Source organism: Hemicordylus capensis, chromosome 3 (genome assembly GCF_027244095.1).
Source record: "Hemicordylus capensis ecotype Gifberg chromosome 3, rHemCap1.1.pri, whole genome shotgun sequence".
NCBI lineage: Eukaryota > Metazoa > Chordata > Lepidosauria > Squamata > Cordylidae > Hemicordylus > Hemicordylus capensis.
This window is the reverse complement of record NC_069659.1, coordinates 349,884,799-349,902,703: the sequence shown is the minus strand read 5'-3', so window position 1 is coordinate 349,902,703 and position 17,905 is coordinate 349,884,799. Positions and strand designations below refer to the sequence as shown.

At 44.2% G+C, this 17,905-nt stretch overlaps 1 protein-coding gene across 3 annotated transcripts in view; it reads left to right on the top strand.

Annotated features, from left to right (window-relative positions):
- LOC128351307 (cytochrome P450 2J2-like) overlaps positions 1-6,958 on the top strand; it is a 51,113-nt gene extending 44,155 nt beyond the window's left edge. For all 3 annotated transcript variants that reach the window (XM_053310750.1, XM_053310752.1, XM_053310751.1), the window contains 3 exons: positions 436-623; positions 4,026-4,167; positions 6,657-6,958. In XM_053310750.1, the coding sequence (XP_053166725.1) occupies positions 436-623; positions 4,026-4,167; positions 6,657-6,844 (518 nt within the window). In that variant the 3' untranslated portion in view covers positions 6,845-6,958. The remainder of the gene's footprint in view (positions 1-435; positions 624-4,025; positions 4,168-6,656) is intronic.
- Positions 6,959-17,905: the final 10,947 nt, after the last annotated feature.

The following is a 17,905-nucleotide window of genomic DNA, read 5'->3' as shown; positions in this document are numbered from 1 at the left end:
TCCAGATGTTGCTGAACTACAATTCCCATCATCCCATTATGTTTTATGTTTTAATATGCTATGTTAAGTCTGACAGTCATGTCAAACCTGATATGTGCTCTGTTGAGCATTCTCAGAAGGAGTTCTCTCAAGACAGCAAACCCCAACAATCAGAACAGAGACAGATCCATGTCAGGTTAAAACTCTGTGGGAGTTGTGTCATGGCTGTTGGACCCCTGCTCTCTCCTGTTCTCTCCTCACTTTCCTGGCACCAGGTGGGGGTCAGGAGACACCATATATGATAGCCTCATGACTTGCCTTCATCTCACCCATACAGTTCAATGCGTATTCAGGTTTCTTTAATAGAATCTTAGAGATAAATTTCATTAATTTCCTAGTGATTGCCAGAATTTCTTGAGATGGAAATGAAGCTTCTTTTTCCACTGTTTTCCTCAGAGAAAGTCCACAAGGAGATGGAAGATGTGTTTGGTTCCTCTTGCTTAACCTACTATCAAGATCATAAGAAACTGCCATACACTAAGGCAGTAATTCATGAGATCCAGCGTTCCAACTATGTCTTCTTATGTGGGATTCCTAGACAAACTGAAAAGGATGTGAACATGCAAGGTTTTCACATTCCCAAGGTATTGAAGATGGTCATGGCTGCACTCTGAAAAACCGGTTCATTTGTCCCCAGACCCGAGCCCAAGAAGACACGTAGACTTATTATGGGTAAAAAGGGCCACAACTTATTAACAGGAACAACAGACATGGCGGACTGGAACGCCAGGTGATTAATCACCCTTAGAGAACAGTGCGGGCCACTAGGCCCGGGTTAGGACTCTGACGTCCTACCCAGCACCTTACTGGGCGACACACCCTGGCTTGGTAAACGGGCAGGTACGCCTCGCCCAATTCCTTCAAAGCCAACCCCCCCCCCCTTTAGAAGAGGGGATCTGGATACTTCAAGGTCTTCACCCACAGCCCAAAGGTTGGTGAAGTCCTGAAGCAGGTTTCATGGCAATCCATTCTCCCCGTGCCACACAGGCCACAAAGGAGTAATTGACCAATCAACCTTTTAAATATCCAAGGGTGCTCACCGATGTTCTATCCCTCAACTTACCCCCCAACCCGCACTGTTACTGCCATTGTGACCGGCCGAACTCTAACTAAACACCTGGGTACAGAACGGAGTAGGCGGAAAAAAACCCAACAGTGGCCAATGTGTTGGGAGCAAAAAATTCCTACTCGGCCCCCTTGGGTGACCAATCACTAGACCCACTCTGCACCAGGGAAGGGAGGGAGGGGAATGCCCAGGCCGAACTGAGGAGCCTGGGGCATGGATCGGCCGATCACGGCCGTAACCACGCCCCCAAACCTAAAGGGCCAATCAGCCCATTTCTTGGGCCTCATGCAGGGCAGGGCTGGGACAAACTCCCTCCCCTCTGGACGAGGCCAAGGGGAGGGGGATTCTTACCTCAGTAGGTTTTTTTGTATGATCAAACCCCAAACTCAATGACCACACCTTTTTAAGCTGAGAAGTTTTATTCCAAGACTTAAGGCATACAAAATGGTAAATGTGTGGCAAAAGATATATCAAAATATAAGCATAAGCAAAGTATAACATTTTAAGAAGCATAAAACATGTGGCATTTGAAGCTATTATTAAGAGTGAAGTTGTAAGTAATAAAATCCACCCCAATGTTCCCTAAACCTTTTCTATACTAAATGAATCTAAACCACTTAACTTTGACCCCCTAAAGTGAAAGTTATGTTTACCCTTCTAGCACCTTTAGCTATTTTTAGGCTTGTGCAAAAAGGATTCAAGAAAAGACTGAAATAAGAAATTTCATAAAGAATCAGCTGTTCAGTGGATTGATAAGTATATAGGAATGTAATAAGTTACATAGATGAAGTTTGTATACTAGAAGAGAATACTGTTGTTGTGAAGGAAAGAAGGGAAGAGGAAAAAAATAGTCTGAGCAATAAAGCATCTTGGACAGAGATGGGGGAGGTTCAAGAGGATAGTAACAAAGGAGAGATATGCCAGAAGGGAAGGTAAAATATATAGGAACAAAGAAAGATAATAGGCTATTTTCCTACAGACATCATATTTTATACCCCAAAAGTCCAACTTCTCTGTCCATCCACTCAGACCTTGTATTGGTTTCCACTTTTGAACCCAGGATTCTCATTAGCTCTTTGGGTTCCTCATTTCCATACTTATTAGAAATGTAATATTCTGTGTTGATCATGTCAACCTGGATCTTATAACAATCCAATCTCCCACTTTTGACAGGGCTTGTTTACTTCCGCAATAAACTGCTACGATCAGGCCTTGTAATTCTTCTTCTTCATTCCTTGATAAAGTACTAGAAACCATATACCAACCTGACAAGGCACAGGTGGAACTGGTCTTCCAGTCTCCTCCTCACATACATTTTATTATTTATTTATTTTATTTATTACATTTATATCTCGCTCTTCCTCCGAAGAAATCAGAGTGATATACATGCTTATTTTTATCCTCACAACTCCCTGTGAGGGAGGTTAGGCTGAGAGTTACATGACTGGCCCAAGGTCACCCAGTGATTTTCATGGTTGAATGGGGATTCGAACTCAGGTCTTTCTAGTCCTAGTCCAACACACCAACAAGAATTGTTGGGCTTGTTTTCAAACACTCCTTGGCTAAATGGTGCCAAGTTGCACCTTCTCTTGCTCAGAGGCCCTTTTTTCAAGCCAGGTTAGCCTAAGTATCGCCTCTCTGCTAGAGTCTTTCATAGCACATAGCAAAATGTTAATTTTCCCTTTATTAGTCTTCATGTGGTTAAGATTCTGCTCCATTATATCTGTTCAATATGAACTTAAATAGTCCAACATAATCCAAAAATAGGCCAAAGTAACACACTCCTGTAGGCCAAGAGCATTAAGCATCGAAACACCAAAAGTGTTCTTAAGCATGTACCACACTGAATAGTGCTACAAGTGTGTGTGTGTGGAATGTTTGCTGTGATTCGGTCTGAATTCAGAAAGAACCGTGGGTCTATGATCTGGTTTGCTCAAACCAATTGACTGGGCAGGTCAGTTCAATGAATCAGCTTGAACCTTTTCAAATTGGATTGCAATTGAACCATTCAAGCTGACCCACTTTGCCACAGACTCGAGGCCGTAGCCACCATTTTGTGAATGAGTTCAAAGAACCCGGGCCGCCAATGAAAAGGGCGGCCGAAGCCCCATAGCTTGGGCTTCAGAGAAGCCCAGTGTGAACTCCCCCTCCCACGTCCGGGCTGCCCAGAGCCCGGGCAAACTCTCTGTTGGTTATTTCAGGCAGCAATGGTAGCCTGATAGGATGTTTCCCCCTTTCTCTCCCTCCGGGCAGCTGGCACTGCATGACATGACAAGCTGAAAGCTCACTTGGGCTCTCGGCAGCTAAGGACACATCCCCTTTGTGCATGACATCACACACAAAGGGGGTGTGGCCTAGGATACAGAGAGCCTGCGCGAGCTCTCAGCTTGTCATTTCAGGCAGTGCTTGTTGCCCTATTGGACGTTTTCCCCTTTCTCTCCCTCTCTGCCTCCTATTGGGCAGCCAGCACTGCCTGAAATTTTTTAAAAAAGAGCTCGCCTAAGCTCTTGGCAGCCCAGGCGGGAGTGGGGAGTTGATTGTGGGCTCCTCCAGGCATAACTGGAGGGGGCCGCCAAGCGGGGCCAGACCCAGGCCACCATTCAGCTGGCTCTGTGGCTGCACAAACTGATTCAATTGTGAACCAGTTCTGTGCATGCCTACAAAGGACTTGGTGCAGGGTAAGTGACACCAGCTGTATCCTACGTTTGCATATAGGCTGAGTGGTTTCTAGTGATGGGCATCCAAGGAGACCCCAAACAAGTTCTTATATTTAACATGCTTCTCTTGCATTTGCTTGCACGCAGAAGTTCCCAGCTTCACTCCCTGACATCTCTAGGGTAGAGCTGAAATACCGTATTAAGGATGAAAGCAAAATGTACATCTCTGCATACATTCTGAATCAACGGTTTCTTCCTTTCAGGGGACCCTTATTGTTCCAGATCTGCACTCTGTTCTTCTTGATCCTGAACAATGGGAGACACCTGAAAAATTCAACCCAAATCATTTCCTGGACATGGATGGAAGGTTCATGGCTAGAGAAGAATTTCTGGCATTTGGTGCAGGTAAACGCAGAAATTATCGACCCTGTTTATGGGATTGTTTCAGTGAAGTAGAGATCTGTAGTAACCTTTCATTTCCAGAGAACAAGTGGTTGTGGCTATTAAATAATCTGTATTATTTCTTGTTTACACAGTCAGACCGGTGTTATTGACTGGTTTGTTTTATCCAGACATTGAGTCCTTTCCAAGGACCTGGTATGGCTGAATTTTATCATTCATTCATACATTCATTCATTCATTCATTCATTTACACAGACAGGTGTTATTGACTGGTTTGGTTTATCCAGACATTGAGTCCTTTCCAAGGACCTGGTATGGCTGAATTTTATTGTCAGTGTTGTTGCTGTTGTTATAGATATCGTCGCAGAATATAGGCTGTTCCCAGTAAAGTTGCTTTTTGTAATTGGCTGATGGTGATTTCTGTGGCCCCTATGGTGTTGAGGTGCTCTTATTATTATTATTATTTACATTTTATATCCCGCTCTTCCTCCAAGGAGCCCAGAGCGGTGTACTACATACTTAGATTTCTCCTCACAACAACCCTGTGAAGTTGGTTAGGCTGAGAGAGAAGTGACTGGCCCAGAGTCACCCAGCAAGTCTCATGGCTGAATGGGGATTTGAACTCTGGTCTCCCTGGTCCTACTCCAGCACTCTAGCCACTACACCACACTGGCTCATAAAACATGAACTCTTATTATTTCTTAAATGGCACAACTGAAGGCAACGCCTCTCTTTTTTTCACAAGGTCATACAGTCTCCTACTGAGTCAAACCGCTGACCTTGTTCAGTTCAGTGATTGTCTTGGAGGTCTCTGCAGGGGTCTCAGGCAGGCCTGTTTTCCAGCCCAGCTACTTAATTGAGATGCTCATAACCCACCATGCCCAGGACTGAACCTTTGATATTCAGAAGGCAAAGCTATGACTCCTTCCTAATGGCTCCTTCCAAAGCAGTGTTCCACTACCATGGGTCATGTTTAGATGACGGGGGTGGGGGTGGGAAGAGTGAATGGATCGCTCATCAGTGTACATTTAGGCTGTGGCACTTGAAACTCAATGCTCCATGCCTACTTCGCCTATATTAAGGCTCCATACAGACAGACATAGCTTGAGCAGGAGTCTTTCCAAACAGTGATGGAATGAAGCTTTGCTAAACATGCTGGGGGTTGTTTCTACAAGGGGACCATTTACAGCGACATCAGGACAGCGGCAGAAGGTGCCGTTCATACAGCCAGTAGCAATATTCAGCTTTCCCCCCTGACAATTCACAGTTACGGCACATTATAGACGTCCTTAATTCTTGCAGTGTGCAGAATGGCACTTCCTGTTGCAGTAAATCCACCTGTCTGGGAAATCTCCCAGGGATCCCATTCTGGAACTGTAGTCATCCAAGTTTGGATGGCAATCCTGACTTCCAAACTGTATGGAGCATTGAACCACCTATTGTCCTTATTTCCAACAGTAGCAGGAATCCCCCTCCCCTTGGCCTCGTGCAGAGGGGAGGGAGTTTGTCCCGGCCCTGCCCTGCACGAGGCCAAAGAAGCGGGCCGATTGGCCCTTTAGGTTTGGGGGCGTGGTTTCGGCCATAATCGGCCGATCCATACCCCAGGCTCCTCAGTTCGGCCTGGGCATTCCCCTCCCTCCCTTCCCTGGTGCAGAGCGGGTCTAGTGATTGGTTGCCCAAGGGGGCCCGAGTAGGAATTTTTTGCTCCCAATGCATTGGCCACTGTTGGGGTTTTTTTCGCCTACTCCGTTCTGTACCCAGGTGTTTAGTTAGAGTTAGGCCGGTCACAATGGCAGTAACAGTGCGGGTTGGGGGGTAAGTTGAGGGATAGAACATCGGTGAGCACCCTTGGATATTTAAAAGGTTGATCGGTCAATTGCTCCTTTGTGGCCTGTGTGGCACGGGGAGAATGGATTGCCATGAAACCTGCTTCAGGACTTCACCAACCTTTGGGCTGTGCGGTCCGAGGTGGGTGAAGACCTTGAAGTATCCAGATCCCCTCTTCTAAAGGGGGGGGTGGCTTTGAAGGAATTGGGCGAGGCGTACCTGCCCGTTTCCCGAGCCAGGGTGTGTCACCCAGTAAGGTGCTGGGTAGGACGTCAGAGTCCTAACCCGGGCCTAGTGGCCCGCACTGTTCTCTAAGGGTGATTAATCACCTGGCGTTCCAGTCCGCCATGTCTGTTGTTCCTGTTAATAAAGTTGTGGCCCTTTTTACCCATAATAAGTCTACGTGTCTTCTTGTGCTGGGGTCTGGGGACAAGTGCTAACTGTGCAGGATAGTGATTTCCACAAGGGCCAGTCACAAAGGCACTCCTACACTCCAAGAGAAATGTTCTCTCTTAATGACTGACTTGTGTTAAAAGGTACTAGATAAACACTTACCTGGATAAGCATGCTGAACATCCCCACACACACACAAAGCAGTTTTTAAAAAGTTAATAATTGGAATAGGTGGAATAGGTTATTATTTATGTGTTGCATTTCCTCTTCAGGAGATCGTGTATGTGTCGGGGAGCAGCTGGCACGGGTCGAGCTCTTCATCTTCTTCACCAGCCTGCTGAGGGCATTCACCTTCCAGCTGCCAGCAGGAGTCAAAGAACTCAGTCTAGTACCTGCATTAGGAATCACAACACATCCCCAGCCTTATAAACTCTGTGCCATTCCCCGCTGCAGTACATAATAAACCTTATACATGAATGGCTTATAGGGATGTGCACAGACCGCAGAGGCACAGTCTGACGCCGGGGGAGTGTTGCTTTAAGGGCGTGGGGATTGTACTTACCCCTCCCACCGCTCTTCCCCCTCCAGCGCTCCATTTTAAAGCTATATCTTCGGGGCAGCAGCGTTCCTCCCTGCCGCTCCTGCCCCCCCGTTGCCTGCTAAAAGCAGAAGTAACTTCCACGCATGCGTCATCTGCGCTGCCCGTGTGCACACCGCCAATGTACACGCGCAGCGGCGGGCGCATGAGCGGAAGTTAATTCTGCTTTTAGCAGGCAACAAGGGGGCAGGGGCGGCAGGGAGGAACGCTGCCGCCCCGAAGATTTTGCTTTAAAATGGAGCGCCAGAGGGGGGAAAGCGGCGGGAGGGGTAAGAACAACCCCCCCACCCTTAAAGCAACACACACACACCGGCGTCGGACCAGCGAACCAGTTCGCAGGCCTCTAACATGGCCTGCCAACTGGTTCATGCACATCCCTAATAGCTTATTTGCAACTTTAGATTTTACAACTTCCTTATTCCTTTCCCCCTGTGCACAACTTCTGCCTTGATTTGCTCCAATTCACCTTATCCCGGAATGTATCCATTGTCAGATTCATCTTTACAGAGGGAATTCAGGCATCTAACTGCCATCTAATTGCTTGCCAATTCAATCCCTATCCCCTGAGACCTGTAACTCTTCCTAGCTTATTTTCTTATGCAGAAATGCCCAGTACTGAGTTACTGCATTGTATAGCAGTAGATGTGTCTCATTCTGTGCCTTTCAGAGACCAAAAAAAAATCTACTTCAATAAACTCTTTGGTGAAATATACTTTCTCAGCTTTGGGTATATTATGTATTGTATGAGGAGAAGTGGACTGGATGCTTAAAAGAGAAAAGTACTTGTTGTGCCCCAGCCTCCTCTCCTCTGCTCGCCTAACCTCTGAAACAGCAGATCCCTCCACTTGGGAAGCTGATCAAGGGTGACCAATTTGCTCTTACTATAGGGCAAACATAGGGTCACATAGACAGGACAAACATGTGCTGCCGATGCACCAAAGGTTTTGCTGAACCACTCCACCACTCCAGCCCTCAGATGGCCTGCCTGGGCGATGGCTTCTTCAGTGGACAGAGTGGTCTCGAGCTCACCCACCATCTTCTCAAGGAGAAGAGCGGTGGCCAAAGCATGGCTCAGCATTGCTGTCTTGGCACACAAGCTGTTCATGGTGCTAAAGAATGGCTCAAGTGCCAAGTCAGCTTCTGAAAGTAGTGCCCAGTCCAGACTGTATAGGTTGCACACTTCCAAGCCTCTCCTTCTTGCCAGCACGTGGATGGTTGGCTCTTGCTCCTGCAGTTTCCAGAGCAAGAGAAAGGTGGAGTTCCACCAGGTTAGAACATCCTGAGAGAGCAGTTGAATTGGGCTGCATGACATCATCACAAACTATGCCATTGAAGTGTCCCTATGTGTCCCTACAGACGTAGCAAATTTGGTTTAAATCGATTAGGTGATTCACAAGCTGGCCCACTTGAGCCTCAAAAGTTTATACATCTGCCATATTGAATAGGGTGGGTGACATCATCACAAACTATGCCATTGAGGTGTCACTACAACTGTACCCGCTTTGTTTCCTATTGGTCCAGGCATTGCAAAGTTCATGGTGGGAAACACACACACACACACACACACACACACACACACCAGAGTGATCTTATAAGTCTACTGAAAAGTAAACCAAAAAAGAAAAAAGAAAAAGAAAATAAAAGCAGTTGTTGGCACTGCAAATTAAAAGGATTTTAAAATAGACAGATAAGCCAGCAGGCACTTTCTGGTCACATTCAGACGTAACGTCTAATGGCAGTCAAAGTTGGCCAAGGTTCCAATTAACACCAATTCATACCACAGATGTTCACCAAACTGCAGACAGCAAGATAAAGGTTGTGGAAGAGTGGAGCCCCTCCCTGCTGCTCAGCCTCCGAGGCTGAGAATGGGTATGCAGAGTGCAATCTTGCATTTTTGGAGCATTCCACCCACCCTTGGCTCTGAAAGGGCAATGAAAGACCTTTAAACTCTAAACACTACACCACGCTGGCTCTCATGCATCTAGCATGCCCAGATTTGGACCAAGGCATGCACAGGCGTCCCCTGATAGACAAAGTACATAGACAAGCAAAATGATCTCTCCTTCCTAAGTCTGCATCTGCCATTTTTTTCAGGACAATCTAAGCACTTATGCATGTGTGTCCAACTTTGCTCTTCTCCTAATTGTGTTAGGGCATCAAGACAAGGAAGAAAAATGGAAGAGATATTAAGGAAGCAGCAGCAATATTGTTTATGCATTTTCATCATGAATATGTAAACACACTTTTATTACAACAAATGATTACACGTGCTATAATATAATATATGTTTGGAGGATGGCATTCCTGTACAATTTGTCTATGACACCAGAAGCTTTACTTGTCTTTCATAACTGGAACACATAAAAAGATGTAGAACAGTTCATGGTGGCAATATCTCTAATAAATGAAATTATACGTTTATATAACTCACGCGCGAGGTGAGGGGTGGGGACCACACACATAAAATGGAATCTTTAAACTAAGGGCTAAACACTGCAACTGAGTCAGATCGAAACAAGAGATGCAAGACTTCTAGTAAGCAATAGCACATCAGCTTGGAAATATATAAATATATATCTATTAAAAGCTTCACAGCAATCAAAAGGGAAATTAGCAATACAGGAACACTCCGAATGACAAATGTTCAGCTTACAAACAACTGTACTTACAAACAAAGCTCCATTATGTATCACATTAAGGAAGTCCTCAACTTACAAACGCCAACCCAAACATACAATCAAGTCATAGCTCATGCAGACTATACATGTTCTGAGTTATGAACATCTGGCTTAAAAGCAAACTTTTGGAACAGAACTTATTTGTTGGTTGGGGACTTCCTGTAAGCTTAAATTCCAAATAATTCATATAATTTCAAAATTAAAAATAAAATTAAAATACACAAAACCACAGGAAACACATGAGTAGCTACCAAACACAGGATTCTGAATAAGTGCCATGTGTAGGTCAGACCTGGGGAAACCTACATACAAGATGCATCATGTTATAATGAAAGCAATGGTACAAAGACAGGGAACATAATAAGAAACCACCAGTCACCATACTGAGAATTCCATCAGTCACCTCTAGATTTGCCAACCATTCAGGACTGGCCTGAGATCTCCAGCATCAATCTCCAGGCCACTATTGAAAGCAAGCCTGCAGAGCTTATGCCTTGATATTATTAAAGCTTGGGGGTGGGGGGAATCTTCAGGAACAGCTGCAGTCAGAGTTGGAATCTTCATATTCTTTAATGGCAAGTTGATAAAAAGAAATTCAGGCTCTTCACTCAGAAACCAAAAAGGAATCCAATTTCTACTTCATATCACACATTACAGAAGCCAGTGGCATCCTCTCCAACATTTCACAAGTGAAAAGATAAACATGCCTGTCCATAAGTGGACAGAGTCCAGCCAGAAGGTCTGGCAGACCACATTGGAACCCCCAAAACCGAGATTCAGATGTAGCACTAGCAGAATAAAGAAACTAAAAGTGTATGGAAGCTGAGGGTGACAAAAGCAGTGAGGAGAGTCACATAAGACAAGACAAGCCCAATACACAAATTAAATACAAATGCATTATTTAGCTTCTTCCCCTCTGAAGGAATCAGTCCCCATTTACAGCTGAGGAATACTGACATACGGCAAGCGATTATCCAAAGGGCAGGCAGGCAGAGAGCACACAGACAGGCAACACAATAACAACCCATCAGTTTTAGTTACCATAATGAGAATGCATCACTCATATGTAGGTTTGCCAGCCATTCAGGACCGTCCTGGGATCTTTGGGAATCAATAGCAATCTCCAGGTCACTATTGAAAGCAAGCCTGGGGAGAGCTTATGCTTTGATATTACTAATGCTTGTGGGGGAGGGGTGGTCTTATTTCATATTCTATCATCGCAAACTGATAAAAAGAAATCCAAACTCCTCACTCAGTAACCAAAAAGGACTTCAATTTCTCATTGTATGGAAACTGATGGTGACCAAAGCAGTGAGACAAGTCACATAATACAAGACAAGCCCATTATATGGAATACATGCATACATACAAAACACATTATGTTGCTTCTTTGCATCTCGTGGTATTAGTCCCCATTTAAAGCTGAGGAAGGAGACTAGCCAAAGGTCAGGCAGGGACACAAAGAATCTTGAGAGAGAACATCTGAGGAAGAGAAGAGACAGCCTCTGAACAGATGCAGGGTGCTGTTCCCTCACCACTGGCAACTGCAGCTTTTCACTTCTAAAACCTTTAGAATGGAAAAACAGAGCACTTCTGAGCATATCAAGAGTGCTTTCCACTTACCACTGGACTTCTGCAGCCTTCCCTCCCCTCCATGCAGAATTAAGAATAAAAAATTACAGAATGATGAACTGTCTCCCGCAGATGACAGCAGCAGAACTTTCTGTTCTCACTTTGATAGACAAGTGTATGCAGTTAGGTTACCTTCTGTTCCGCTCCCCCCAACTTTTAATGCATTCCTCACTTTCCTTCCAAGAAATCTTCACAAAACAGGTTCCCCTTGAACAATTCCCTCCCTCAAATTCAACTTCCGTACTAGTGCGCTCTCTCTCTCTCTCTCTCCCCCCCCCCACCACCCCGTACTTCCCCAGCAGAGATTCCTCAGTGCTCCACTCCAGAGTCGTTTACTATCAGTTCTGAGTCTTGGAATGCTCTCTACAGGATCTCAGGGCAGAGGGGTAGCCACAAATTGAGGAGTGCAGGTGCTCCCCCATAGTCATTCCCATTCCAATGGACATGCTACCCACTTGGATAGGTGCAATAATGGGGGAGGGTGGGAGGTTGTTCCTCTTACAAGAAGTTGAAGATAGTCTCCTGATCCTACAGAGCTAGAATCTCAAGTGTTTATCATCCAGAAAGGTGTTGTATCTGAACTCCCAGTTCAGTTGGCCATGCAATTGGCCACACAAATTACCTCTGCGCATATGCAGAGGTCACTGAAATGGCCTCCATGCATGCATGGCGGTCCAAACCAGGCCGGAGAATGCCTGAACCAGGCCACCACAAACCCTGGCTACTCGGGGGGGCGGCCGGCAGGGTGGGGGGAGCCACCACTGCCACCATGCCCCCCATGGCTGCTGCCTCAGTCACCTATGCTGTCACCAAATCTGTTGAGCTGAGCCAGTTTGACACTGAGCTTGGCTGAAACCAAGCCAACTCACACATCCCTAGTTTCTTCTACCATCCCAGTACCTTAAAGTTTAAAAGTTTAGTAGCAAAATGAAAGAAGGAACTTTTCTGGGTTTTTAAATATATATATATGAAAAAAACATTAATATCTGACTGTTGTAGTACATCAGGAGAGATGGAGGACAACACAAGCCTTCATTTCATTTATTAATTATTATTTCTTGTTTACACAGTCAGACTGGTGTTATTGACTGGTTTGTTTTATCCAGACATCGAGTCCTTCCCAAGGACCTGGGATGGCTGAATTTTATTATCAAGATTGTTGTTGTGGTGGTTATAGATATCGTCATATAATATAGGCTGTTCCCAGTAAAGTTGCTTTTTGTAATTGGCTGATGGTGATTTCTGTGGCCCCTATGGTGTTGAGGTGCTCTTCAAGTAGTTTTGGAATTGCACCTACGTCACCAATTACCACTGGAATTATTTTGGTCTTCTGCCACAGCCTTTCAATTTCAGTTTGTAGATCTTTGTATTTTGTTATTTTTTCTATATATATTTTTCTATTCTGCTATCACTTGGCATTGCTATGTCGATTATTTTAACTTGTTTTTCTTTCTTCTCGACTACAGTTATATCTGGTATATTATGTGGCAGATGTTTGTCTGTTTGTAGTCTCAAGTCCCATAATATTTTTGCATCTTCATTTTCTACAAACTTTTCAATCTTATGGTCCCACCGATCTTTGGCTATAGGTGTTATTATTGTTGTTGTTTACACAGTCAGACAGGTGTTATTGACTGGTTTGTTTTATCCAGACATCGAGTCCTTCCCAAGGACAGTGTTGTTGCTGTTATTATTATAGATATCGTTGCAGAATATAGGCTGTTCCCAGTAATGTTGCTTTTTGTAATTGGCTGATCGTGATTTCTGTGGCCTCTATGGTGTTTTAAGTGCATCTTCTTCACTGTCCTTTATATATTCTTCAAGGCCGCTTTTTTCCTCCTCTACTGTTTGATGGACTTGCAGCATTCCTCTTCCACCTGAGCTGTGAGGGAGGTATAGCCTATCTACATAACTGCGGGGGTGCAGAGCATGATTGATGGCCATTATTTTCCTGGTCTTATGATCTAGCATCTCTAACTCTGCCTGGGTTCAGTCTGTTATTCCTGCACTGTATCTGATAATAGGTATAGCCAGGTGTTTATGGCTTGTATGGTGTTCCCGCCATTGAGTTTGGACTTTAGGATTTATCTAACTCTCCTGATGTATTCACTTCCATTTTTTCTTTTAACTTCAGTGTGTGCGATGTTATCAGCGTGGAGAATGCCCAAGTATTTGTAATGTGCTCTCTCTTCCAGGTTCTTGATCTTGCTTCCATTGGGCAGTTCTATTCCTTCTGTTTTTCTTATTTTTCCTCTTTTCATTATTAATGCAGCACACTTGTCTAGTCCAAACTCCATTGCTATATAGCTACTGAATATATGGACAGTGTTTAGCAGTGATTCGATTTCTGACTGGGACTTTCCATACAACGTCAGATTGTCCATGTACAGCAGATGGTTGATTTTACTTGATGTTTTAGATGTTTGGTATCCGAGGCCTGTTTTCTTTAGTATTTGTGAAAGTGGGGTCATGGCGATTACAAACAACAGAGGGGATAGTGAGTCCCCTTGGAAAATACCTCTTCTAATGCTAACCTGTCCAAATGTCTCGCCATTGATTGTTAACTGTGTACTCCACATGCTCATTGCTTTTTTTATAAATATCTGAATGTTTTTTCTGACACCAGTTGTTTCTAAACATTTTAGTATCCATGTGTGAGGCAATGAGTCGAAGGCTTTCTTGTAGTCAATCCATGCAACACTTAGATTGGTTTTTCTTCTCTTGCAATTTTCTAAAATCATTTTGTCAATCAGCAGCTGATCTTTTGTGCCTCTGGTGTTCGGGCAATTTCCCTTCTGTTCAACTGGAAGCTGTTTGTTAGTTAATAAGTGTTGCATTACTTCATCTGCTATTATTCCAGTTAATAATTTGAACATGATTGGCAGGCAGGTTATTAGTCTATAATTACTTGGAACTGTACCTTTTGCTGGGTCTTTCATGATGAGATGAGTTTTCCCAGTTGTTAGCCATTGTTCAATATCACCTCCTTGCAAAATGTGATTGAACTGTTTTGATAGTTGTTTATGAAGCCTTGTTAGGTGTTTAAGCCAAAAGCCATGCAGTTCATCGTCACCTGGAGCAGACCAATTTTTAATTTTCTTTGCTCTTTTACTTATTAATTCTGGTGTTATTATTAGACCTTGCATTTGTTGGTTACATTTTTCGACCTCTTTCACCCAGGCTGCTTTTTTATTATAATCTATTGGATTGTCCCATAATTTCCCCCAGAATTGCATTGTTTCTTCTTTATTTGGTGTTTCGATGTTTCTTGCAGTTTCTCCTCCTATGCTTTGGTAGAAACGTCTCTGATTCTACTGGAATTGGAGATTCTGCCCGTGTTGTGTAATTCTGGCTTCGTATCTGCTAATCTTCTTTGACACTGCTGTTATTTGCTGCTTTATTATTTCCAGGACTTCTCTAATTTTCCTTGAATCTAGATGGTATTTTTGGATCAGATACTGTTTGGTATTTTCATTCTTCAGCTTGTCTTTCATATCGTTCAGTTTACTAGCATCTGATCTAAGCCTGGCGATTTTATTTTCTAATCTATTCTTCCTTTTAGGTGATGTACTACTTTCTTTTTTTACAGGTCCACTGATCTTATATCCGAGCTCTTGTGTTATTGTTGCTGCACTGTACATTAGTTGGTTTGTTTCTTGCAAATTCTTGGTTGTTATTTCTGCAAGTGCAGCATTGACATCTTTTAATGCCTGAGCAAGTTGTTTTTTGGCAACTGTTTTTAGAGCTGGAAGTTGAACCCTGGTGGTTGTTTGGTTCATGTGCTCAGTTAATTTTTGCTTTAGTTCTTGTTGCTTTTCTGTTAAACGGCATTCAGGTTTTTGAGGTAAAGGCAAAGGGGAGGTTGCCTGGTTTGATTTTGAAACAGTTCAGCAACAGTGACATCCTCTATTTCCAACACCTTCTCCATCTGTGCCTGAGCAACTTCTTCAGTTGGTGGTAATTCTTCTTCCATTTCTTGAGCCTGTGTTGCTCTTTTCAGTTCTTCCAGCTCAACTTCTGTGAATACTTTATTACTTCTGTGAATACAAATAAGATGGAATCCTGTCCCCAAAGGGCTCACATTCTAAAAAGAAATGTGAGATAGACACCAGCAACAGTCACTGGAGGTACTGTGCTGGGGGTAGATAAGGCCAGTTACTTCCCCACTGCTACATAAAGAGATTCACCACTTTAAAAGGTGCCTCTTTGCCAAGTTAGCAGGGGTATCTTCATAGGGATTCATTATAAGAAGAAGTTGGTTAACACTAGGAATGTCCAAATTGGTTCGATAACGAACCAGGTCAGTTAGGATGTTAGACCTTGAACTGAACAGACCCAGTTCAGTCAGAGGCTGAACCAAATCTTTCAGGCCAATTTTGGCCCATTTCAAGGATAGCAGGTGTGTGTGTGTGTGTGTGTGTGTGTGTGTGTGTGTGTGTGTGTGTGTGAAAATAGTGTAAAATAATGAATTTCTTACGGCAGCCAACAGCTGCAGCAGCATCCGTGGATGAGGTGGCATCTGTGGGGAGGGTCTCCGGTGGTTCCCCCTCCTCCTACGGCCTCCCCCTCCCCAAGTCTCCTGGGCCTGTTCCAGGGCTGTTACAACACATACCACGTTCTTCTAAAGGGATGGAGAAGAACAGTTTGTCCCCTCCTGAGGAGGTGGGTGAGGGAGCACTGGTTTTTGTTCAAGAAGCTGTTGCTGTTGGGTGGCTATGGGGGTGTTTCCAGCCTGGCAACTGAACAACTTTTTAAACATGCAATTTCCGAGCATTAATTTCTCATTGATTCCTGACTATCTTAGGCATAATATTATCAAACAGACACATCTAGAAGCAGCAGAGGTGTTTTGCACTAATTAACCTGCGGAAACTTGGACTAGGGAAGAAAGGCATAGAGCACCGAATAAAGGAGGAAGCCCAACAGCTTGTGGAGACTTTTGCACAAGCCAATGGTATGTGATGCCAAGTGTCAAGGCCCAGGCTGTCACAGCCCCTGTCACAGTAGCAACTCTGAGTTAGATGAGGAAGAGGCAGGACCATGACCAGCTCTGGATCTTGATGCCTGCCCTGGAATATACCTGAGATACACCTAGTGTTGGAACTTCCTGAGGCAGCTCCTTCTGAGCCTGAGCTCCTTTGGTCAGCATCTTCAGAACCCAAGCTCACTACAGAGCTAGCCTCTCACACACATCATCATGCCCACCAATATCTGTACCCCAGCACCAGCCACAAGTACAGAAGACTGCCCCTTTAAGGCTTCCACTCTCCAGGCAGCAAGGAAGAACCCAGGATTGCGATACTGTGAACCCACAACATGGAGCAGAAAGCACTTTGGCATGGGATCACACAATCACACTAATGTTGATAACCCACATTAAAGCTGGATTCAAATGAGTGTGTGAATGAGGCCTATGCTGGCACACAACCCAGGCTGCAGATAGATTCATGTACATTCTCTGCATTTTGAAATGGAGTTTGATACATTTTGTCTTGTTCTCCAAAATGAAATAAAAATTATAGGAGATACCAATAGTATTCAATTGACTTTTGGAAAGCGGTTCTCTCCTGAAGATGAAGACTTTCAGAAACTGCTGAAAGCCATGGCTCTTTTTTAAATATTTGGAGGTACCTTGCCTCATATTGTGAATCATCTTTTAATTTCCTTAATAGCTGAATAGGTCACCCATAGACCCAAACTCATTATTAGTATATAGAGTGAGGATTGAGAACTGTGGTTAGAGCTTGGACTTAAGAACAGGGAGACCCAGGGATAAATCTCTGCTCAGCCTGGGCCAGTCACTGACTGATGGTCTAATTTATCTCATGGGGTTGTTTTAAAAACCTAAGAAACATGAGAACAGCCCTGCTGCATCAGACCCAAGAATGCCTATCTAGTCCAGCATCCTGTTCCACACAGTGGCCCACCAGATGCCGCTGGAAGTCACAGGCAGGAGTTGAGGGCATGCCCTCTCTCCTGCTGTTACTCCCCTGCAACTGGTATTCAGAGGCATCCTGACTCTGGGGCTGAAGGTGTCCTATAGCCCTCCAACTAGTAGCCATTGATAGACCTCTCCTCCATGAAGTTATCCAAACTCCTCTTAAAGCCATCCAGGTTGTTGGCTGTCTCCACATCTTGTGGCAGAGAATTCTACAAGTTGATTATGCATTGTGTGAAAAAAATACTTCCATTTGTTGGTCCTGCATTTCTTGGCAATCAATTTCATGGGATGACCCCTGGTTCTAGTGTTAAATGAGAGGGAGAAGAATTTCTCTCTATCCACTTTCTCCACTCCTTGCATGATTGGAACAACCAGCTCGGAACATTTTGAGTGTTAGTTGCTGAACTAATTTTTGCATTGGCTTCCGATTGGCCTGTGATCTCCTTGCTTCTTGGATGGCCTGTTATCATACAAATCAACAAGAAACAAGGAATCTGAAGCATCAGAATCTGTCCCAGAGACTGCCTCAGATGAAAGAGGGATCAGACCCACAGTCCCTGACAAGTCCACATTCTTTGGGAATGGAGTTTGTTGCCAGTTACAGTGTTACATGTTTCATAAAGTAGTGCCATTTCATCCAACATTATTGCATTTACACATTATTTATTTATT